At 41.3% G+C, this 25,054-nt stretch overlaps 1 protein-coding gene across 1 annotated transcript in view; it reads left to right on the top strand.

The window, feature by feature from the left end:
* Window positions 1-25,054, top strand: part of LOC306931393 (proteasome activator complex subunit 4B-like) — a 71,037-nt gene that overhangs the window by 27,046 nt on the left and 18,937 nt on the right. The window contains exons 17-27 of the mRNA XM_079512775.1: window positions 1,277-1,375; window positions 1,764-1,826; window positions 10,477-10,572; window positions 10,969-11,100; window positions 16,562-16,771; window positions 19,523-19,659; window positions 21,479-21,532; window positions 22,227-22,356; window positions 22,470-22,551; window positions 22,949-23,126; window positions 24,511-24,580. Coding sequence (XP_079368901.1) covers window positions 1,277-1,375; window positions 1,764-1,826; window positions 10,477-10,572; window positions 10,969-11,100; window positions 16,562-16,771; window positions 19,523-19,659; window positions 21,479-21,532; window positions 22,227-22,356; window positions 22,470-22,551; window positions 22,949-23,126; window positions 24,511-24,580 — 1,251 coding nt within the window. The remainder of the gene's footprint in view (window positions 1-1,276; window positions 1,376-1,763; window positions 1,827-10,476; window positions 10,573-10,968; window positions 11,101-16,561; window positions 16,772-19,522; window positions 19,660-21,478; window positions 21,533-22,226; window positions 22,357-22,469; window positions 22,552-22,948; window positions 23,127-24,510; window positions 24,581-25,054) is intronic.

Below are 25,054 nucleotides of genomic sequence, written 5' to 3'. Positions count from 1 at the left end.
GCTCAAATAGATCAAATTGAGCTCTTCACGGGTCACCCAATAGGCCTATCTCACAGCCCGCTTTCCACGCCCACTTCCGGTAGATAGTGGTGTCATTTAACATTAGGCATTACCACTTCTTTTCTCTGGAGAATCTAAGTACATTTCCTAATGTTAAAATATCAAAGACCGATAATAATATGAAGAAAACACAATGGTATAACAACTCAAATAAGTAGAATAAACCTTACCTTTACAAAACGGTAGTTTGTGGCTTGTGAAAATACCTCTTTTAACATGGAAGCCTATGGACCGCAAAAAAAATAACACCACTATCAACAAAAGGGGGCGAAGAAATGCTGTGAGGCCTATTCCTAAAATACCCGACAGCACCCGAGGATCCATATTTGATCAAAATCACTCTGGGCCGGGTGGGTATCGGTTCTATTACCTCGGAACTTGGGGTCTGTCTACCATTATGTGTAATACCCGAGTGGACCCGAGAAGACCCGTACTACGGTGTGACCGCGTGTGCGCCTGCGGCACGCTGCACTGGTGAGGAGAGAAACACAATGAAGTGCTGTTTAAACTTGTGCAATGTTTTGGGCTGGTTTAGGAACGGATTACTGCAGCGCAACAAAAACTAAGTTGAGCTACGCAGTGCATGCGTAGCGTAGCGTACCAAATGGCAAGCCCACAGCTGCCAGGCTGATTTGTCTGACCAAATGTGACCAGATTTGACTGAGAGACTGCCACCGCGCAAATTACCGCTTTTCACCAGAGGAGAAAAACTTTTTTTTTTTCAAAATGAGTTAATAGCACAGGCAGACTCTTCACATACTAGAGCATGTCTGAAATAAGTGTCAGAGCTGAAATCGACATGTAAATATGAAATAAATGCCCAAACATGTAGCTAGGTGTAATGTTAGAGACCACAGCAGTGAACCTTTCAAGCCGGTTTTCTCAACTCGCATTTTTCTGCAAGACATTACTCTATAAGCCATATCTCCAAAACTGGTGGGTCAAACTGAACAACCAATATGTCAATTTAAAGCTATGATTCCCTGCTTTCATATGACGTGAAAAAACGAAAATTCAAAAAAATCCAATGGCAGTCCCTCAGTCAAATTTAGTCACAAATGGTCAAGGGTCCACTCGGGCTTGGGGCTGTTTATTGGACCCATGAAGAGCTCTTAGGCCAAATAACCTGAAGCCGTAGCGTAGCTTAAGTCATGGCATCTTCCAGTTTGCAGCGAATAATATCTTTGTTGTCTTGTCTGTGGCATTATTTTCACAGATCATCAGTGACCTCATGCACTTCAAAGGCTCTCACAAACACGAGTTTGACTCCCGCTGGAAGAGCTTCAGTCTTGTGAAGAAATCCATGGAGAACAGAGTGAGTTTTTTTCTTCTTTTTTCATTCTTTTTTTAACCCATTCTGGGCGGGAACCCCTTTTGGTGTTTTAAGCGTTACGTTAAACTTTAGCTATTGAAAAATAGCAGACCTACAAGCTCATAGCGCGCCACCGAGTGGCGCGCTATGAGCTTGTAGGTCTGCTATTTTTGAAAAATCGTTAAAATGTGCCTCAAATCTTTCAGAAAATTGTCATGATTTAGAAAACGTTTTTTTTAAATTTCGACGTCAGGCCTGAATGGGTTAAATATATTGCATTTGTATAACATTTTCAGTGCATACTGTACATCAGAAGTACTGTAGCAACATCTCGAGATGTCAACTTGACGAGACGTTTGTTTTATTTTGTTTTTTTGGGGGGGGTTTTCAGCTTCACGGCAGAAAGCAGCACATCAGAGCCCTGCTCATAGACAGAGTAATGCTCCAGCATGAGGTAAATACTAGAAACATTTTACCACACCATGACTGCACTATGTATGGAACATTAATCTCCTTGTATGGAACATTAATCTCCTTGTATGGAACATTAATCTCCTCGTATGGAACATTAATCTCCTTGTATGGAACATTAATCTCCTTGTATGGAACATTAATCTCCTTGTATGGAACATTAATCTCCTCGTATGGAACATTAATCTCCTTGTATGGAACATTAATCTCCTTGTATGGAACATTAATCTCCTTGTATGGAACATTAATCTCCTCGTATGGAACATTAATCTCCTTGTATGGAACATTAATCTCCTCGTATGGAACATTAATCTCCTCGTATGGAACATTAATCTCCTTGTATGGAACATTAATCTCCTTGTATGGAACATTAATCTCCTCGTATGGAACATTAATCTCCTCGTATGGAACATTAATCTCCTTGTATGGAACATTAATCTCCTCGTATGGAACATTAATCTCCTCGTATGGAACATTAATCTCCTTGTATGGAACATTAATCTCCTTGTATGGAACATTAATCTCCTTGTATGGAACATTAATCTCCTTGTATGGAACATTAATCTCCTCGTATGGAACATTAATCTCCTTGTATGGAACATTAATCTCCTTGTATGGAACATTAATCTCCTCGTATGGAACATTAATCTCCTTGTATGGAACATTAATCTCCTCGTATGGAACATTAATCTCCTCGTATGGAACATTAATCTCCTCGTATGGAACATTAATCTCTAATCTCCTCGTATGGAACATTAATCTCTAATCTCCTTGTATGGAACATTAATCTCCTTGTATGGAACATTAATCTCCTTGTATGGAACATTAATCTCTAATCTCCTTGTATGGAACATTAATCTCCTCGTATGGAACATTAATCTCTAATCTCCTTGTATGGAACATTAATCTCTAATCTCCTTGTATGGAACATTAATCTCCTTGTATGGAACATTAATCTCTAATCTCCTTGTATGGAACATTAATCTCCTTGTATGGAACATTAATCTCCTTGTATGGAACATTAATCTCTAATCTCCTTATGGAACATTAATCTCCTTGTATGGAACATTAATCTCCTTGTATGGAACATTAATCTCCTTGTATGGAACATTAATCTCTAATCTCCTTGTATGGAACATTAATCTCCTTGTATGGAACATTAATCTCCTTATGGAACATTAATCTCTAATCTCCTTGTATGGAACATTAATCTCCTTGTATGGAACATTAATCTCCTTGTATGGAACATTAATCTCCTTGTATGGAACATTAATCTCTAATCTCCTTGTATGGAACATTAATCTCCTTGTATGGAACATTAATCTCTAATCTCCTTGTATGGAACATTAATCTCCTCGTATGGAACATTAATCTCCTTGTATGGAACATTAATCTCCTTGTATGGAACATTAATCTCTAATCTCCTTGTATGGAACATTAATCTCCTTGTATGGAACATTAATCTCTAATCTCCTTGTATGGAACATTAATCTCCTTGTATGGAACATTAATCTCTAATCTCCTTGTATGGAACATTAATCTCCTTGTATGGAACATTAATCTCCTTGTATGGAACATTAATCTCCTTGTATGGAACATTAATCTCCTTGTATGGAACATTAATCTCTAATCTCCTTGTATGGAACATTAATCTCCTTGTATGGAACATTAATCTCCTTGTATGGAACATTAATCTCTAATCTCCTTGTATGGAACATTAATCTCCTTGTATGGAACATTAATCTCTAATCTCCTTGTATGGAACATTAATCTCCTTGTATGGAACATTAATCTCCTCGTATGGAACATTAATCTCCTCGTATGGAACATTAATCTCCTTGTATGGAACATTAATCTCCTTGTATGGAACATTAATCTCCTCGTATGGAACATTAATCTCCTCGTATGGAACATTAATCTCCTTGTATGGAACATTAATCTCCTTGTATGGAACATTAATCTCCTTGTATGGAACATTAATCTCCTCGTATGGAACATTAATCTCCTCGTATGGAACATTAATCTCCTTGTATGGAACATTAATCTCTTTATGGAACATTAATCTCCTTGTATGGAACATTAATCTCCTCGTATGGAACATTAATCTCCTTGTATGGAACATTAATCTCCTCGTATGGAACATTAATCTCCTTGTATGGAACATTAATCTCCTCGTATGGAACATTAATCTCCTTGTATGGAACATTAATCTCCTTGTATGGAACATTAATCTCCTTGTATGGAACATTAATCTCCTTGTATGGAACATTAATCTCCTTGTATGGAACATTAATCTCCTTGTATGGAACATTAATCTCCTTGTATGGAACATTAATCTCTTTATGGAACATTAATCTCCTCGTATGGAACATGAATCTCCTCGTATGGAACATTAATCTCCTTGTATGGAACATTAATCTCCTTGTATGGAACATTAATCTCCTCGTATGGAACATTAATCTCCTTGTATGGAACATTAATCTCCTCGTATGGAACATTAATCTCCTCGTATGGAACATTAATCTCCTTGTATGGAACATTAATCTCCTCGTATGGAACATTAATCTCCTTGTATGGAACATTAATCTCCTTGTATGGAACATTAATCTCTTTATGGAACATTAATCTCCTCGTATGGAACATTAATCTCCTCTTATGGAACATGAATCTCCTCGTATGGAACATTAATCTCCTCGTATGGAACATTAATCTCCTTGTATGGAACATTAATCTCCTTGTATGGAACATTAATCTCCTTGTATGGAACATTAATCTCCTTGTATGGAACATTAATCTCCTTGTATGGAACATTAATCTCCTTGTATGGAACATTAATCTCCTTGTATGGAACATTAATCTCCTTGTATGGAACATTAATCTCCTTGTATGGAACATTAATCTCCTTGTATGGAACATTAATCTCCTCGTATGGAACATTAATCTCCTTGTATGGAACATTAATCTCCTTGTATGGAACATTAATCTCCTCGTATGGAACATTAATCTCCTTGTATGGAACATTAATCTCCTTGTATGGAACATTAATCTCCTCTTATGGAACATTAATCTCCTTGTATGGAACATTAATCTCCTCGTATGGAACATTAATCTCCTCGTATGGAACATTAATCTCCTTGTATGGAACATTAATCTCCTCGTATGGAACATTAATCTCCTTGTATGGAACATTAATCTCCTCGTATGGAACATTAATCTCCTCGTATGGAACATTAATCTCCTCGTATGGAACATTAATCTCCTCGTATGGAACATTAATCTCCTCGTATGGAACATTAATCTCCTCGTATGGAACATTAATCTCCTTGTATGGAACATTAATCTCCTTGTATGGAACATTAATCTCCTTGTATGGAACATTAATCTCCTTGTATGGAACAATAATCTCCTCGTATGGAACATTAATCTCCTCGTATGGAACATTAATCTCCTTGTATGGAACATTAATCTCCTTGTATGGAACATTAATCTCCTTGTATGGAACATTAATCTCCTTGTATGGAACATTAATCTCCTCGTATGGAACATTAATCTCCTTGTATGGAACATTAATCTCCTTGTATGGAACATTAATCTCCTTGTATGGAACATTAATCTCCTCGTATGGAACATTAATCTCCTTGTATGGAACATGAATCTCCTCGTATGGAACATTAATCTCCTCGTATGGAACATTAATTTCTAATCTCCTCGTATGGAACATTAATCTCCTTATGGAACATTAATCTCCTTGTATGGAACATTAATCTCCTCGTATGGAACATTAATCTCCTCGTATGGAACATTAATCTCCTCGTATGGAACATTAATCTCCTTATGGAACATTAATCTCCTTGTATGGAACATTAATCTCCTCGTATGGAACATGAATCTCCTTGTATGGAACATTAATCTCCTTGTATGGAACATTAATCTCCTTATGGAACATTAATCTCCTTGTATGGAACATTAATCTCCTCGTATGGAACATGAATCTCCTTGTATGGAACATTAATCTCCTTGTATGGAACATTAATCTCCTTATGGAACATTAATCTCCTTATGGAACATTAATCTCCTCGTATGGAACATGAATCTCCTTGTATGGAACATTAATCTCCTTGTATGGAACATTAATCTCCTTATGGAACATTAATCTCCTTGTATGGAACATTAATCTCCTTGTATGGAACATTAATCTCCTTGTATGGAACATTAATCTCCTTATGGAACATTAATCTCCTTGTATGGAACATTAATCTCCTCGTATGGAACATTAATCTCCTCGTATGGAACATTAATTTCTAATCTCCTTGTATGGAACATTAATCTCCTCGTATGGAACATTAATCTCCTCGTATGGAACATTAATCTCCTTGTATGGAACATTAATCTCCTTGTATGGAACATTAATCTCCTTGTATGGAACATTAATCTCCTCGTATGGAACATTAATCTCCTTGTATGGAACATTAATCTCCTTGTATGGAACATTAATCTCCTCGTATGGAACATTAATCTCCTCGTATGGAACATTAATTTCTAATCTCCTTGTATGGAACATTAATCTCCTCGTATGGAACATTAATCTCCTCGTATGGAACATTAATCTCCTCGTATGGAACATTAATCTCCTCGTATGGAACATTAATCTCCTCGTATGGAACATTAATCTCCTTGTATGGAACATTAATCTCCTCGTATGGAACATTAATCTCCTCGTATGGAACATTAATCTCCTCGTATGGAACATTAATTTCTAATCTCCTTGTATGGAACATTAATCTCCTCGTATGGAACATTAATCTCCTCGTATGGAACATTAATCTCCTCGTATGGAACATTAATCTCCTTGTATGGAACATTAATCTCCTTGTATGGAACATTAATCTCCTCGTATGGAACATTAATCTCCTTGTATGGAACATTAATCTCCTTGTATGGAACATTAATCTCCTCGTATGGAACATTAATCTCCTCGTATGGAACATTAATCTCCTCGTATGGAACATTAATCTCCTTGTATGGAACATTAATCTCCTCGTATGGAACATTAATCTCCTCGTATGGAACATTAATCTCCTCGTATGGAACATTAATTTCTAATCTCCTTGTATGGAACATTAATCTCCTCGTATGGAACATTAATCTCCTCGTATGGAACATTAATCTCCTCGTATGGAACATTAATCTCCTTGTATGGAACATTAATCTCCTTGTATGGAACATTAATCTCCTCGTATGGAACATTAATCTCCTTGTATGGAACATTAATCTCCTTGTATGGAACATTAATCTCCTCGTATGGAACATTAATCTCCTTGTATGGAACATTAATCTCCTTGTATGGAACATTAATCTCCTTGTATGGAACATTAATCTCCTCGTATGGAACATTAATCTCCTTATGGAACATTAATCTCCTTGTATGGAACATTAATCTCCTTGTATGGAACATTAATCTCCTTGTATGGAACATTAATCTCCTTGTATGGAACATTAATCTCCTCGTATGGAACATTAATCTCCTTATGGAACATTAATCTCCTTGTATGGAACATTAATCTCCTCGTATGGAACATTAATCTCCTCGTATGGAACATTAATCTCCTTGTATGGAACATTAATCTCCTCGTATGGAACATGAATCTCCTCGTATGGAACATTAATTTCTAATCTCCTTGTATGGAACATTAATCTCCTTTTATGGAACATTAATCTCCTCGTATGGAACATTAATCTCCTTGTATGGAACATTAATCTCCTCGTATGGAACATTAATCTCCTCGTATGGAACATTAATCTCCTTGTATGGAACATTAATCTCCTCGTATGGAACATTAATCTCTAATCTCCTCGTATGGAACATTAATCTCTAATCTCCTCGTATGGAACATTAATCTCTAATCTCCTCGTATGGAACATTAATCTCCTTGTATGGAACATTAATCTCCTCGTATGGAACATTAATCTCTAATCTCCTTGTATGGAACATTAATCTCCTTGTATGGAACATTAATCTCCTTGTATGGAACATTAATCTCCTCGTATGGAACATTAATCTCCTCGTATGGAACATTAATCTCCTTGTATGGAACATTAATCTCCTCGTATGGAACATTAATCTCCTCGTATGGAACATTAATCTCCTTGTATGGAACATTAATCTCCTTGTATGGAACATTAATCTCCTTGTATGGAACATTAATCTCCTTGTATGGAACATTAATCTCCTTGTATGGAACATTAATCTCCTCGTATGGAACATTAATCTCCTTATGGAACATTAATCTCCTCGTATGGAACATTAATCTCCTCGTATGGAACATTAATCTCCTTATGGAACATTAATCTCCTCGTATGGAACATTAATCTCCTCGTATGGAACATTAATCTCCTTGTATGGAACATTAATCTCCTTGTATGGAACATTAATCTCCTTGTATGGAACATTAATCTCCTCGTATGGAACATTAATCTCCTTATGGAACATTAATCTCCTCGTATGGAACATTAATCTCCTTGTATGGAACATTAATCTCCTTGTATGGAACATTAATCTCCTTGTATGGAACATTAATCTCCTCGTATGGAACATTAATCTCCTCGTATGGAACATTAATCTCCTTATGGAACATTAATCTCCTTGTATGGAACATTAATCTCCTCGTATGGAACATTAATCTCCTCGTATGGAACATTAATCACCTCGTATGGAACATTAATCTCCTTATGGAACATTAATCTCCTTGTATGGAACATTAATCTCCTTGTATGGAACATTAATCTCCTTATGGAACATTAATCTCCTTGTATGGAACATTAATCTCCTTGTATGGAACATTAATCTCCTTGTATGGAACATTAATCTCCTCGTATGGAACATTAATCTCCTCGTATGGAACATTAATCTCCTTGTATGGAACATTAATCTCCTCGTATGGAACATTAATCTCCTTATGGAACATTAATCTCCTTGTATGGAACATTAATCTCCTCGTATGGAACATTAATCTCCTTGTATGGAACATTAATCTCCTCGTATGGAACATTAATCTCCTTGTATGGAACATTAATCTCCTCGTATGGAACATTAATCTCCTTGTATGGAACATTAATCTCCTTGTATGGAACATTAATCTCCTCGTATGGAACATTAATCTCCTTGTATGGAACATTAATCTCCTCGTATGGAACATTAATCTCCTTGTATGGAACATTAATCTCCTCGTATGGAACATTAATCTCCTTGTATGGAACATTAATCTCCTCGTATGGAACATTAATCTCCTTGTATGGAACATTAATCTCCTCGTATGGAACATTAATCTCCTCGTATGGAACATTAATCTCCTCGTATGGAACATTAATCACCTCGTATGGAACATTAATCTCCTTATGGAACATTAATCTCCTCGTATGGAACATTAATCTCCTCGTATGGAACATTAATCTCCTTATGGAACATTAATCTCCTCGTATGGAACATTAATCTCCTCGTATGGAACATTAATCTCCTCGTATGGAACATTAATCTCCTTGTATGGAACATTAATCTCCTTGTATGGAACATTAATCTCCTCGTATGGAACATTAATCTCCTCGTATGGAACATTAATCTCCTTGTATGGAACATTAATCTCCTCGTATGGAACATTAATCTCCTTATGGAACATTAATCTCCTCGTATGGAACATTAATCTCCTCGTATGGAACATTAATCTCTAATCTCCTTGTATGGAACATTAATCTCCTCGTATGGAACATTAATCTCCTCGTATGGAACATTAATCTCTAATCTCCTTGTATGGAACATTAATCTCTAATCTCCTTGTATGGAACATTAATCTCTAATCTCCTCGTATGGAACATTAATCTCTAATCTCCTTGTATGGAACATTAATCTCCTCGTATGGAACATTAATCTCCTCGTATGGAACATTAATCTCTAATCTCCTTGTATGGAACATTAATCTCCTTGTATGGAACATTAATCTCCTTGTATGGAACATTAATCTCCTTGTATGGAACATTAATCTCCTTGTATGGAACATTAATCTCCTTGTATGGAACATTAATCTCCTTGTATGGAACATTAATCTCCTTGTATGGAACATTAATCTCCTCGTATGGAACATTAATCTCCTTGTATGGAACATTAATCTCCTCGTATGGAACATTAATCTCCTCGTATGGAACATTAATCTCCTCGTATGGAACATTAATCTCCTTGTATGGAACATTAATCTCCTTGTATGGAACATTAATCTCCTTGTATGGAACATTAATCTCCTCGTATGGAACATTAATCTCCTCGTATGGAACATTAATCTCCTTGTATGGAACATTAATCTCCTTGTATGGAACATTAATCTCCTCGTATGGAACATTAATCTCCTTGTATGGAACATTAATCTCCTTGTATGGAACATTAATCTCCTTGTATGGAACATTAATCTCCTTGTATGGAACATTAATCTCCTCGTATGGAACATTAATCTCTAATCTCCTTGTATGGAACATTAATCTCCTCGTATGGAACATTAATCTCCTCGTATGGAACATTAATCTCTAATCTCCTTGTATGGAACATTAATCTCCTCGTATGGAACATTAATCTCCTTGCGGTTCACCAGCTGCGCAAGTTGACCGTGGAGGGATGTCAGTACAGGAGTACTCACCAGCAGCTAATGACAGATCTGTTGAGACTCACCACAAGCACGTACAGTCAGGTGAGATGAACCATTCATACGACAGTACAGTATTGGAAACGCTATTGTGCCAATGGTTGTGTACCCATTTCTCCTTTCTCCGTTTGCTGGAAATCAATACTTAACTTTATCACCCCAGGGGCGACTGTGGCTCAAGAGGTAGAGCAGGTCGTCCAATGATCCATGGGTCGGCGGTTCGAATCCCGGCTCCTCCTGTCTACATGTCGAAGTGTCCTTGGGCAAGACACTGAACCCCAAATTGCTCCCGATGTGCTGGTTGGTGCCTTGCATGGCTTCCGCCGCAATCGGTGTATGAATGGGTGAATGTAATGCACAATCTATGTAAAGCGCCTTGGATAAAGGCGCTATATAAATGCACCATTTTACCATTTACCCTTCCGCTCTCCTCCACACCAGGTGCGCAGCAGAGCTCAAAGTGTGTTTTTCTCTGCGTTGGGAACCTACAACTTCTGCTGCAGGGATCTGATTCCACATGTTCTGGAGTTCCTCAAACCCGACGCCAGTGGTGTCACGCAGCAGCAATTCAAAGTATGTATGATGGCCCTGTGTGGCATGTCTGTGTTTTATATGTGTGTATGATGGCCCTGTGTGGCATGTCTGTGTTTTATATGTGTGTATGATGGCCCTGTGTGGCATGTCTGTGTTTTATAGACAGACCAATACCAACGCTATTATAGTGTGTATGATGGCCCTGTGTGGCATGTCTGTGTTTTATATGTGTGTATGATGGCCCTGTGTGGCATGTCTGTGTTTTATATGTGTGTATGATGGCCCTGTGTGGCATGTCTGTGTTTTATAGACAGACCAATACCAACGCTATTATAGTGTGTATGATGGCCCTGTGTGGCATGTCTGTGTTTTATAGACAGACCAATACCAACGCTATTATAGTGTGTATGATGGCCCTGTGTGGCATGTCTGTGTTTTATAGACAGACCAATACCAACGCTATTATAGTATGTATGATGGCCCTGTGTGGCATGTCTGTGTTTTATAGACAAACCAATACCAACGCTATTATAGTATGTATGATGGCCCTGTGTGGCATGTCTGTGTTTTATAGACAGACCAATACCAACGCTATTATAGTATGTATGATGGCCCTGTGTGGCATGTCTGTGTTTTATAGACAAACCAATACCAACGCTATTATAGTGTGTATGATGGCCCTGTGTGGCATGTCTGTGTTTTATAGACAGACCAATACCAACGCTATTATAGTGTGTATGATGGCCCTGTGTGGCATGTCTGTGTTTTATAGACAAACCAATACCAACGCTATTATAGTATGTATGATGGCCCTGTGTGGCATGTCTGTGTTTTATATGTGTGTATGATGGCCCTGTGTGGCATGTCTGTGTTTTATATGTGTGTATGATGGCCCTGTGTGGCATGTCTGTGTTTTATATGTGTGTATGATGGCCCTGTGTGGCATGTCTGTGTTTTATATGTGTGTATGATGGCCCTGTGTGGCATGTCTGTGTTTTATATGTGTGTATGATGGCCCTGTGTGGCATGTCTGTGTTTTATATGTGTGTATGATGGCCCTGTGTGGCATGTCTGTGTTTTATATGTGTGTATGATGGCCCTGTGTGGCATGTCTGTGTTTTATATGTGTGTATGATGGCCCTGTGTGGCATGTCTGTGTTTTATATGTGTGTATGATGGCCCTGTGTGGCATGTCTGTGTTTTATATGTGTGTATGATGGCCCTGTGTGGCATGTCTGTGTTTTATATGTGTGTATGATGGCCCTGTGTGGCATGTCTGTGTTTTATATGTGTGTATGATGGCCCTGTGTGGCATGTCTGTGTTTTATATGTGTGTATGATGGCCCTGTGTGGCATGTCTGTGTTTTATAGACAGACCAATACCAACGCTATTATAGTGTGTATGATGGCCCTGTGTGGCATGTCTGTGTTTTATATGTGTGTATGATGGCCCTGTGTGCCAAGTCTGTGTTTTATAGACAGACCAATACCAACGCTATTATAGTGTGTATGATGGCCCTGTGTGGCATGTCTGTGTTTTATATGTGTGTATGATGGCCCTGTGTGCCAAGTCTGTGTTTTATAGACAGACCAATACCAACGCTATTATAGTGTGTATGATGGCCCTGTGTGGCATGTCTGTGTTTTATAGACAGACCAATACCAACGCTATTATAGTGTGTATGATGGCCCTGTGTGGCAAGTCTGTGTTTTATATGTGTGTATGATGGCCCTGTGTGGCAAGTCTGTGTTTTATATGTGTGTATGATGGCCCTGTGTGGCATGTCTGTGTTTTATAGACAGACCAATACCAACGCTATTATAGTGTGTATGATGGCCCTGTGTGGCAAGTCTGTGTTTTATATGTGTGTATGATGGCCCTGTGTGGCATGTCTGTGTTTTATATGTGTGTATGATGGCCCTGTGTGGCATGTCTGTGTTTTATATGTGTGTATGATGGCCCTGTGTGGCATGTCTGTGTTTTATATGTGTGTATGATGGCCCTGTGTGGCATGTCTGTGTTTTATATGTGTGTATGATGGCCCTGTGTGGCATGTCTGTGTTTTATATGTGTGTATGATGGCCCTGTGGGGCATGTCTGTGTTTTATATGTGTGTATGATGGCCCTGTGTGGCATGTCTGTGTTTTATATGTGTGTATGATGGCCCTGTGTGGCATGTCTGTGTTTTATATGTGTGTATGATGGCCCTGTGTGGCATGTCTGTGTTTTATATGTGTGTATGATGGCCCTGTGTGGCATGTCTGTGTTTTATATGTGTGTATGATGGCCCTGTGTGGCATGTCTGTGTTTTATATGTGTGTATGATGGCCCTGTGTGGCATGTCTGTGTTTTATATGTGTGTATGATGGCCCTGTGTGGCATGTCTGTGTTTTATATGTGTGTATGATGGCCCTGTGTGGCATGTCTGTGTTTTATAGACAGACCAATACCAACGCTATTATAGTATGTATGATGGCCCTGTGTGCCAAGTCTGTGTTTTATAGACAGACCAATACCAACGCTATTATAGTGTGTATGATGGCCCTGTGTGGCATGTCTGTGTTTTATATGTGTGTATGATGGCCCTGTGTGCCAAGTCTGTGTTTTATAGACAGACCAATACCAACGCTATTATAGTGTGTATGATGGCCCTGTGTGGCATGTCTGTGTTTTATAGACAGACCAATACCAACGCTATTATAGTGTGTATGATGGCCCTGTGTGGCAAGTCTGTGTTTTATATGTGTGTATGATGGCCCTGTGTGGCAAGTCTGTGTTTTATATGTGTGTATGATGGCCCTGTGTGGCATGTCTGTGTTTTATATGTGTGTATGATGGCCCTGTGTGGCATGTCTGTGTTTTATGTGTGTGTATGATGGCCCTGTGTGGCGTGTCTGTGTTTTATATGTGTGTATGATGGCCCTGTGTGGCATGTCTGTGTTTTATATGTGTGTATGATGGCCCTGTGTGGCATGTCTGTGTTTTATATGTGTGTATGATGGCCCTGTGTGGCATGTCTGTGTTTTATATGTGTGTATGATGGCCCTGTGTGGCGTGTCTGTGTTTTATATGTGTGTATGATGGCCCTGTGTGGCATGTCTGTGTTTTATATGTGTGTATGATGGCCCTGTGTGGCATGTCTGTGTTTTATATGTGTGTATGATGGCCCTGTGTGGCATGTCTGTGTTTTATATGTGTGTATGATGGCCCTGTGTGGCATGTCTGTGTTTTATATGTGTGTATGATGGCCCTGTGTGGCATGTCTGTGTTTTATATGTGTGTATGATGGCCCTGTGTGGCATGTCTGTGTTTTATAGACAGACCAATACCAACGCTATTATAGTATGTATGATGGCCCTGTGTGCCAAGTCTGTGTTTTATAGACAGACCAATACCAACGCTATTATAGTGTGTATGATGGCCCTGTGTGGCATGTCTGTGTTTTATATGTGTGTATGATGGCCCTGTGTGCCAAGTCTGTGTTTTATAGACAGACCAATACCAACGCTATTATAGTGTGTATGATGGCCCTGTGTGGCATGTCTGTGTTTTATAGACAGACCAATACCAACGCTATTATAGTGTGTATGATGGCCCTGTGTGGCAAGTCTGTGTTTTATATGTGTGTATGATGGCCCTGTGTGGCAAGTCTGTGTTTTATATGTGTGTATGATGGCCCTGTGTGGCATGTCTGTGTTTTATATGTGTGTATGATGGCCCTGTGTGGCATGTCTGTGTTTTATGTGTGTGTATGATGGCCCTGTGTGGCGTGTCTGTGTTTTATATGTGTGTATGATGGCCCTGTGTGGCATGTCTGTGTTTTATATGTGTGTATGATGGCCCTGTGTGGCATGTCTGTGTTTTATATGTGTGTATGATGGCCCTGTGTGGCATGTCTGTGTTTTATATGTGTGTATGATGGCCCTGTGTGGCGTGTCTGTGTTTTATATGTGTGTATGATGGCCCTGTGTGGCATGTCTGTGTTTTATATGTGTGTATGATGGCCCTGTGTGGCATGTCTGTGTTTTATATGTGTGTATGATGGCCCTGTGTGGCAAGTCTGTGTTTTATATGTGTGTATGATGGCCCTGTGTGGCATGTCTGTGTTTTATATGTGTGTATGATGGCCCTGTGTGGCATGTCTGTGTTTTATATGTGTGTATGATGGCCCTGTGTGGCATGTCTGTGTTTTATATGTGTGTATGATGGCCCTGTGTGGCATGTCTGTGTTTTATATGTGTGTATGATGGCCCTGTGTGGCATGTCTGTGTTTTATAGACAGACCAATACCAACGCTATTATAGTATGTATGATGGCCCTGTGTGGCATGTCTGTGTTTTATAGACAGACCAATACCAACGCTATTATAGTGTGTATGATGGCCCTGTGTGGCAAGTCTGTGTTTTATAGACAGACCAATACCAACGCTATTATAGAAAGCAAGCTAGCTCAACGCTAAGCTTAATTTATATTGAGGTCTCCAATAAGAACAGATCTAAACACTGCAACATGTTTGCTAGCTAGTTGCCAATAAGAACAGATCTAAACACTGCAACATGTTTGCTAGCTAGTTGCCAATAAGAACAGATCTAAACACTGCAACATGTTTGCTAGCTAGTTGCCAATAAGAACAGATCTAAACACTGCAACATGTTTGCTAGCTAGTTGCCAATAAGAACAGATCTAAACACTGCAACATGTTTGCTAGCTAGTTGCCAATAAGAACAGATCTAAACACTGCAACATGTTTGCTAGCTAGTTGCCAATAAGAACAGATCTAAACACTGCAACATGTTTAAGCTAGTTGCCAATAAGAACAGATCTAAACACTGCAACATGTTTGCTAGCTAGTTGCCAATAAGAACAGATCTAAACACTGCAACATGTTTGCTAGCTTGTAAATCTTTTCTTTTTGGAAAGCAACACTGTCAAACTATGCGGTTTGAATTAGGCTTCAGGTTGGCTTGAGTACATTTGCCTTAAAGATGGAGTGCCATCTTAAAGATGGAGTGCCATCTTAAAGATGGAGTGCCACAATGTTTGTATTTTTCCAGTTTTTCATGTGTCTGAGGTGACAGTACTTCATTAGACACCCTGGAGTGCAATGGTGTATTAACTTTGTATTTAGGGTTTTTTCCTGGAGGCTGAACCCTTGACAGTCAAACGGGCCAATTAAATAAACAGTAATATAGTGACATCACATTGTCAGCCCTTCCCCTAACCCCTCCCCCTTTATCATACAACCACAGCTGTGGGTGCGGATTCAGTTCAGGTGGATCACCACCCATTACCACCCACCAGGCAAACCAGGCATACTTAATGAACTGCTGGGCGTGTCCACATAAAAACAACATTTTAACAAATACTGTACACTTTTTTAGAAAAAAATATACCTCCTTATATAACGATAAGACCTGATGATCTTGTTTTAGGGTGGAAAAAAATCACGGCACTCCATCTTTAACATTGTTTCCCCGTATGTCCTCTCTCCATCTTCAGGGTGCCTTGTACTGCCTCCTGGGGAACCACAGCGGTGTGTGCCTGGCTAACCTGCACGACTGGGACTGCATTGCCCTGACCTGGCCGGCCATTGTGCGCTCGGGTCTCAGCTCGGCGATGTCCCTGGAGAAGCCCTCCATCGTACGCCTCTTCGATGACCTCGCAGATAAAGTCCACCGCCAATACGAGACCATTGGCATCGACTTCTCAGTAAGGGACCCTTAACACTAGGATGTCTGAAAAAAATGCACTACTACTATGACGGCTAACGGTCAGGCTGACCGGTGTTTTTCGTGCTATTTGATTGGCCATTCTCTCCCCCACTGTCTAATGATCTTCACACCTCTCTCTGCACCCGTTGACGGCTTGCCATTGTCTTCTAAATGTTACATTCCAACGAATTCAAGGCAGCAGTTTCAACTAGACAGGACAACTCAAGTTATTTTTTATTTCAGTTTACCAAACTATAATTATAGTGACGGTGTGAGCGCTATATTGAATACCCTTGCGTGGCAAACACTGTCCGACTTTGTATTGAGCCAATAAAATAAAAAAATAAAATAGAAACAGAGCCAGGCACATTGCTCAGACGAAATACGACATTAGTTATATATTGTCATTTTATATAGGGGGAAACATCGATGTAATTAATATATATTTGATTGATTGTGCCAAAAAAAGGAAAGAGCTGTGCGTGCGTGCGTGCAAATCAGAAAGGTTTACAGACAAAGGAGTTGGGAGTTTGGGAGCGGCTAGCCTTCTATATAATGCTGCGCACATATTAGCCTATATATATTTTAAAAATACCCAGCATAATTTTTGGGAAGGCTAAGCCTGGCCTAGCCTTACATACCCGCCGCCTATGATCGATGTCATTTATATATATTTGATTTATTGTGCCAGCAGAGAAGTCCGTAGCAGCAGCACGGTTTATATATACACCATAGGATAGATCAAGTCATGTGACGCATCACCGCCACAAATAGTGCTACAGCGTTATCTAAAATGCACTTCCGCATACCTCACCGTCAGTTACTTGGATATTTTCTCCCTCTCCACGAGAGAGGGAGAGAGAGAGAGGGAGAGAGAAAAAAAGAGAGCCGTGATGCGTGGAAATTAGTTCCACTGGTCGCGTGCAGAAAAGTTTACACACAAAGAAGGACGGACAGAACTGTTCTTCTGACTGACAAAACATTTAGAAGTTCGGGACGTCTATCGGGTTGGACTGATTTCAAACACTGTCATTTTTATTTGGCATCGCGCTGATTCGTGCATCGGCGAACATTCTAATGTCGGTCGGGTCAAACAGACCATGCTATAAACTTTATTATTCCAGGATAATTGATTCATTTTTATCATCGCCACCTTACATAATTATGCTATAAAGATGGCGTGTATAGTCAACATGTATTTATATCTATTGAGCTATGCGTTTGGTTGAAACAATACGCCAGTCAGTCAACACACCATATTTCACCATATTATTTTTTTCCGTTTCGAGAAATAAAGTCAGACATCGTTATTTCTGCAAACCGCATATATAACAAATATAACATCTAAAACAACAAACTTACATTCGTAATGTAAGTTTGCCTACATGTGGAAGTATAGTTGGAATGCAAATGACACATTAGCTTGAACAATGCCCGTCTCCAGCCGGGAGGGAGGTGTGAACAGCACTGCTTGTGGGGGAGAAAGGGTGAGGGCTCTAAGAGCGGTCCCACGGACCGAAAAAGAGCAGACATTTTAGTAGAATTATGTCTAAAATCATATTTCCAAAACGTTTCAGATGGAAAAAAAACAGAGATGGTTTGAATCGAACATTTAGAAAAAGTCATGCAAGGGGAACTTTCTCAGGACTTCATGGGCAAAGAAAATCCACTTAAAAATTTCAAAATCGGTCAGCCTGACTGCTCCGACGCGCTAGTGTTAAAGTAAAGGAAACTGAATACAGACAAAAACTGTAGAAGCAAACTCAAGACACCTCAAGGGCAGTATGATGGAATAATTGACATTGGCTCTATTTTATTAGAAAGAGGTGGATTATCCTTGGCCAATTAAAAAAATGAAAAAAGTAGGGTATTGTTTGGAGGGACAATCGGGGGAAAAAACCAATATAGAAAATTCACCAGACATATGTTATACTTAATACATTTTGCAAGTGTAGTTAGTGGCAGTGGCAGTGTAGTTAGTGGCAGTGCCAAGATCACTCTGGCCTGTCATCCCGTCTCTTGGGGAGAGATGGGTGATTAAGGCATTGCCACTAAATGACTAGTTACATACACAATTCAGTATGGGGTGCCAGAGGATGAGAGGCCACTCAGGCCAGAGGATGAGAGGCCACTCAGGCCAGAGGATGAGAGGCCACTCAGGCCAGAGGATGAGAGGCCACTCAGGCCAGAGGATGAGAGGCCACTCAGGCCAGAGGATGAGAGGCCACTCAGGCCAGAGGATGAGAGGCCACTCAGGCCAGAGGATGAGAGGCCACTCAGGCCAGAGGAAGAGAGGCCACTCAGGCCAGAGGACGAGAGGCCACTCAGGCCAGAGGACGAGAGGCCACTCAGGCCAGAGGACGAGAGGCCACTCAGGCCAGAGGACGAGAGGCCACTCAGGCCAGAGGACGAGAGGCCACTCAGGCCAGAGGACGAGAGGCCACTCAGGCCAGAGGACGAGAGGCCACTCAGGCCAGAGGACGAGAGGCCACTCAGGCCAGAGGATGAGAGGCCACTCAGGCCAGAGGATGAGAGGCCACTCAGGCCAGAGGATGAGAGGCCACTCAGGCCAGAGGATGAGAGGCCACTCAGGCCACAGTGATTTTGGCCTTGCCACTACACAAGCATATTGTAACACTTTCTATACAAGTTAAGTTTAGGCTGAAGTTATGTAATCAGCTCTTGTGAAAAACCTAAATTGTATTTATTGTTGTACAGCAAGGATAACCTAAGTGTTTGTGTATGTTAGATTCCTGAGGAGTGCCATAGGGTGGCACAGCAGCTGATGGTCACCTCCAGTCCTCTGCCTAAAGAGCCTGTCCCGTCTGAGGACGAAGTGGCCGATGGCCTGAAGAGGCAGGAGCTCAAGAACTCCGAATCAGTAGAGTGAGTTCACGCCATTGTCATGACAGTGTCCTCATCTTAATAAAAGGCCATTTAGCATGTTCTCCCCGTGTCCCCTAGGGTAGGTACCCTCACATGTTCTCCCCGTGTCCCCTAGGGTAGGTACCCTCACATGTTCTCCCCGTGTCCCCTAGGGTAGGTACCCTCACATGTTCTCCCCGTGCCCCCTAGGGTAGGTACCCTCACATGTTCTCCCCGTGTCCCCTAGGGTAGGTACCCTCAAATGTTCTCCCCGTGCCCCCTAGGGTAGGTACCCTCACATGTTCTCCCCGTGCCCCCTAGGGTAGGTACCCTCACATGTTCTCCCCGTGCCCCCTAGGGTAGGTACCCTCACATGTTGACCCCGTGCCCCCTAGGGTAGGTACCCTCACATGTTCTCCCCGTGTCCCCTAGGGTAGGTACCCTCACATGTTCTCCCCGTGTCCCCTAGGGTAGGTACCCTCACATGTTCTCCCCGTGTCCCCTAGGGTAGGTACCCTCACATGTTCTCCCCGTGTCCCCTAGGGTAGGTACCCTCACATGTTCTCCCCGTGTCCCCTAGGGTAGGTACCCTCACATGTTCTCCCCGTGCCCCCTAGGGTAGGTACCCTCACATGTTCTCCCCGTGTCCCCTAGGGTAGGTACCCTCACAAAAAAACATGCAGTAATGCTGGTCTCTATACTGCCTCCCCCTGGCCAGCCGGGGCGCCTGATGGAGGGGAAAGGAACTGGTTGGAATAACGTGTTCCTTCCACGCGCTACGTCCAACCAGGGAAACTCCCCCCTGTCGGGTGTAAAGGAGCGACTTGGACACTCAGGCATGAAGGAAGCATGAGTTCAAGTCCGTTGCTCTCCCCATGTCCCCCATATATGGGGACTGGTTGACGGAGGGTGTGTAGAGCCCAGGATCACATTAGATAATTGACACAGGGGTGAAAAATGGTTACAAAATCATGGGATAAAAATTATATATATAAAAAGAAAAGGTAATTTTGCCATCAACTTGTCATATCAAGTTCCTATTAACTGCTCATCAGTTCAAGACTATTCTAGGCCTGACTGGAGTCTTTTACAACTAGTGCAGAGGGTGTTCCCCCACCTCAGCGTGCGTGCGTGCGTGCGTGCGTGCGTGCGTGCGTGCGCCTCCTGCCTTGTGGGGAAACTCGATGTCAACTAAAATTCCATTCCTGTTGTTCTGATGTGAGAAAAATAAATAATACTGTCAGTCAGTGTGGAAAAAAATCACAACCGTGTGAAGTAAGTGGTGCAACTCCGTGTGGGGGTCCCCCCGGGGGGGCGGGGGGGGGGGAGTTCCAGACCCACAGGAACGCACCCAGGGTCCCGGCCCGATTCCGGCGAGCCGCCCCACGTCCGAAACGGTTGAGAAATGACAGAGTTACCGTGTTGGGGTCCCTCTACTGTACTGTACTGTCACTGTACTGTACTGGCACACCCAAAATCACCATATATACAGTTAATATATGCGTGTGTGTTTGTGTGTGTGTGTTAGGTTGCGCACAGGTGGTGAAAAACAACCATGCTGTTTTCGTGCTCAGACGCAGCCAGCCAGCCACCCAGCCACACACATAGTCACTTAAGGAAGTGGTTGCACCACTTAAAAACACATCTTATGTATATTCTATACACTCCAAAATTGAGTGTACAGAATATAAACTCTGAAATTATGCATTTGACATATTCATCGTCAAACATTTCACGGCGAAACTACACAGAAGTATCTCAGAAGAACGGGCTTTAGGTTGAAATCAGCTAAAGTGTTCCTTCAATATCATCAGCCTAATATTGTTCCCTCCCCTCCCAGAAAGTACAAGCGGCTGGTCGGTGATCTCCTGGACTGCATCAGCAACAGAAACATGTACGTTAATATTTACTCTCTGCTTAAAGGGATAGTTCAGATTTTTTTAACTTAAGTTGTATGAAATACTTGCCATTTATATAGTGGTTGCAACTGTATTAATTGATTGCCCGAGTCCTGTGGTGGGAGTTCTGCTCTTGTTTTGGTGAAATATCAAGTAGTTCCGGTCATTTTGTGGGGGGCACTGGGGGCCACGCAGTAAAAGTAAATTAATCCACAAAACTAACGTAATTTGTATTGTTGACCTATTTCTAAAATATTAGTGCAACTTCCGTTCTTTTTTTACCCCTCTATCACACAGAACTATGTTTTTTGTGTCCATATCACTACGCCCAAAAAATTGTTCCATGTGATAGAGGGGTCAAAGTTGAACGAAAGTCGCGCTAATATTTTAGAAATAGGTCAACAATACAAATTACGTTCGTTTTGTGGATTCATTTACTTTTACTGCGTGGCCCCAGTGCCCCCCACAAAATGACCGGAACTACTTAATATTGACCAAAACCAGAGCAGAACTCCCACCACAGGACTCGGGCAATCAATTAATACAGTTGCAACCACTATATTAATGGCAAGTATTTCATACAACTTAAGTTAAAAAAATCTGAACTATCCCTTTAAGTCTTGTCAGTTTCATGGGCTCATGCTTTGGTTAATCAACGATGTCTATATCCTGGTGTGTTTGTTGTTCCAGGCCTTGGAAGTTTGAACACATTTCTATTGGTTTCCTGTCACTGTTGTTGAGGGACGACCACCAACTCCCTGCACCAGCTGTCCTGTTCTTCGTTAAAAGCCTCAATCACGACTCCCTGTTGATCCGCAAGGTCCGTCTCCTCACAGCCATTCACAATAAAAAACAAACATGAAGATTGAAGAGTGCATTTGAAGCCGCATCAGTTGCATGGATTCACCCGAAAGCTTTTGTTTTCTCCACTAGGTGGCGATATCGGCCGTGGCAGGAATCATGAAGCAGCTGAAGAGACCTCACAAGAAACTACCTGTCAGTCCTTTTGAGCTCAGTAAGTATAAAAGCTCTTTCTATACTTTGATTAACCCATTTTGACCTGGGATCAAAAAATGTCTTCTACATCCTGACAGTTTTCTGAAAAAGCTACGTTTCGATGTCAGTCGTTCTTCGATTTTTCAAAAATAGCAGACCTACAAGCTCGTAGCGCGCCACTCGGTGGCGCGCTATGAGCTTGTAGATCTGCTATTTTTCAATAGCTAAAGCATAACACAATGCTAACACCAAAAGGGGTTCCCGCCTAGAATGGGTTAAGTAAAAAAGAAAAGGCAAACGTTAAGGTTTCCCTTAACGTTTAGCTTTGCCTTGTTTTCTCAAGTATGCAAAAAATGATAATCATTGATTTCTACTTTTTGCGATCTCACCCACTTCTCCCGAATTCTCTCTGGAAGGTGGGATGAAGGAGTCTCTGGAAGGTGCGATGAAGGAGTCCAACGGTATCATAGCGGGTGACCGGCCAGACAACCGGTGGCTTCAGTATCACAGTGCAACTCTACCGCGATCGCAGAAGGACTGGGATGACTGCACGTTCGTAGAGAAGACTCACTGGGGATACTACAGCTGGCCAAGGTGCTCACTCAACGATCTGATCCCAGCCCCATATGTGCCCCCTCCCTACCTTAGAGTATATATGAATAGAGACGGCACCCGGAGGAAACCCTGAGGAGAAATGGACATGGTGGCTGAATTAGGTATTGCAGCGCTGGCCCAAACACGTGAACACGTGCAATGATAGTCAACGGCAGCGTGTTCATGTGTTTGGGGCAAATCCATCCCAGAATGCACTCTGTTCCTACCCGGAAGGAGGAGTGAAATCGCCTCATGCGCTTTAGAGCAACTTAATGCAAGTGGATGGGAGGAGAACTCGGGTGCCGTCTCTATTCATATATACTCTAAGCTCCCTACGCTCATTCTGTAGCTCCGAGATGAGGTCACACCCTGGGCCCCTCCCACCGCGGTTCAGAAACGACGCATGTTTCCACAAGGAACGCCTCTTACCCTTTTCTGCAATGAATCCAAAAAGTGAAGGGCTACATTTTTGTTGAGTGGTGTAAACCACTCCTACAACTGGCTTTTGTGTGCAGAAAAAAATGAGCATGGTTGCTATGTTCAAAATAATTTCTGACGTAATTAAATCACACCCGGGTGAACTGGATGACCGTAGCAACCATGCTCATTTTTTCTGCACAAAAAAGGCCAGTTGTGAAATCACATCCGGGTGTGATTTCATTACGTCAGATCAGAGCTGATCAGGCTATATAATACCTTACCTTATATAATAATAATGATTTCATTACGTCAGACATTACGTCAGACCACAGCTGATCATGCTATATAAAACCTTACACCACTCAGTTCACACGGGTGTGATTTTGTTTTACACTAATTCAAACTTAATCAACGGCCAAGAAAATCCAAGTTCAAACGGTTACACGAGCCTCACAGCGGTTGTTTAGCATGTTTTTCAAGGAAGTTGAAGCTTTAGCGCCTCCCCGGCGCCTCCCCTGGTCGAAAGTAGAATTACATTTCCAACTGACTTCAGTTCACTCGACATGCACGCGCATACGCACGACTTCCTCGATAAACATGGAAGCGACTGACTAAACAACCGCTGTAACGCTCGTGTAACCGTTTACACTTGGATTTTCTTGGCCGTTGCTAAGTTTGAATTAGTGTAAAACTTATTTTAGCCCTTCACTTTTTGGATTAATTGTGCAGAAAAGGGTAAGAAGCGTTCCTTGTGGAAATATGCGCCGTTTCTGAACCGCGGTGGGAGGGGCCCAGGGTGTGACCTCATCTGGGAGCTACAGAATGACAGTAGGGAGAGGTCACATACTGGGGCTGATCTGGTCCATGCCTTCGTCAGCTCAACTTATTTTATTCACTCCCCCCCCCCCCCCCCTTATATTCTCTTGATGGCATATTAACTTTTATTTTCCAATGCTATTTCTAGAAATCTGATGATGTATTCCCCACCAGAGGAGCAGCCCAAAGAGAACATGCCCAGAGAGGAAATGACAGAGGTTTGATACAACTACACATGATCACACAATGATACAACTACACATGATCACACAATGATACAACTACACATGATCACACAATGATACAACTACACATGATCACACAATGATACAACTACACATGATCACACAATGATACAACTACACATGATCACACAATGATACAACTACACATGATCACACAATGATAAAACTACACATGATCACACAATGATACAACTACACATGATCACACAATGATACAACTACACATGATCACACAATGATACAACTACACATGATCACACAATGATAAAACTACACATGATCACACAATGATACAACTACACATCATACACTGATACAACTACACATCATACAATGATGATCACACAATGATACAACTACACATCATACACTGATACAACTACACATCATACAATGATGATCACACAATGATACAACTACACATGATCACACAATGATACAACTACA

The sequence above is a fragment of the Electrona antarctica genome, assembly GCF_951216825.1.
Source record: "Electrona antarctica genome assembly, chromosome: 10".
Taxonomy (NCBI): domain Eukaryota; kingdom Metazoa; phylum Chordata; class Actinopteri; order Myctophiformes; family Myctophidae; genus Electrona; species Electrona antarctica.
The sequence above is the reverse complement of the archived record's forward strand: the minus strand, read 5'-3'. Positions and strand labels throughout refer to the sequence as shown.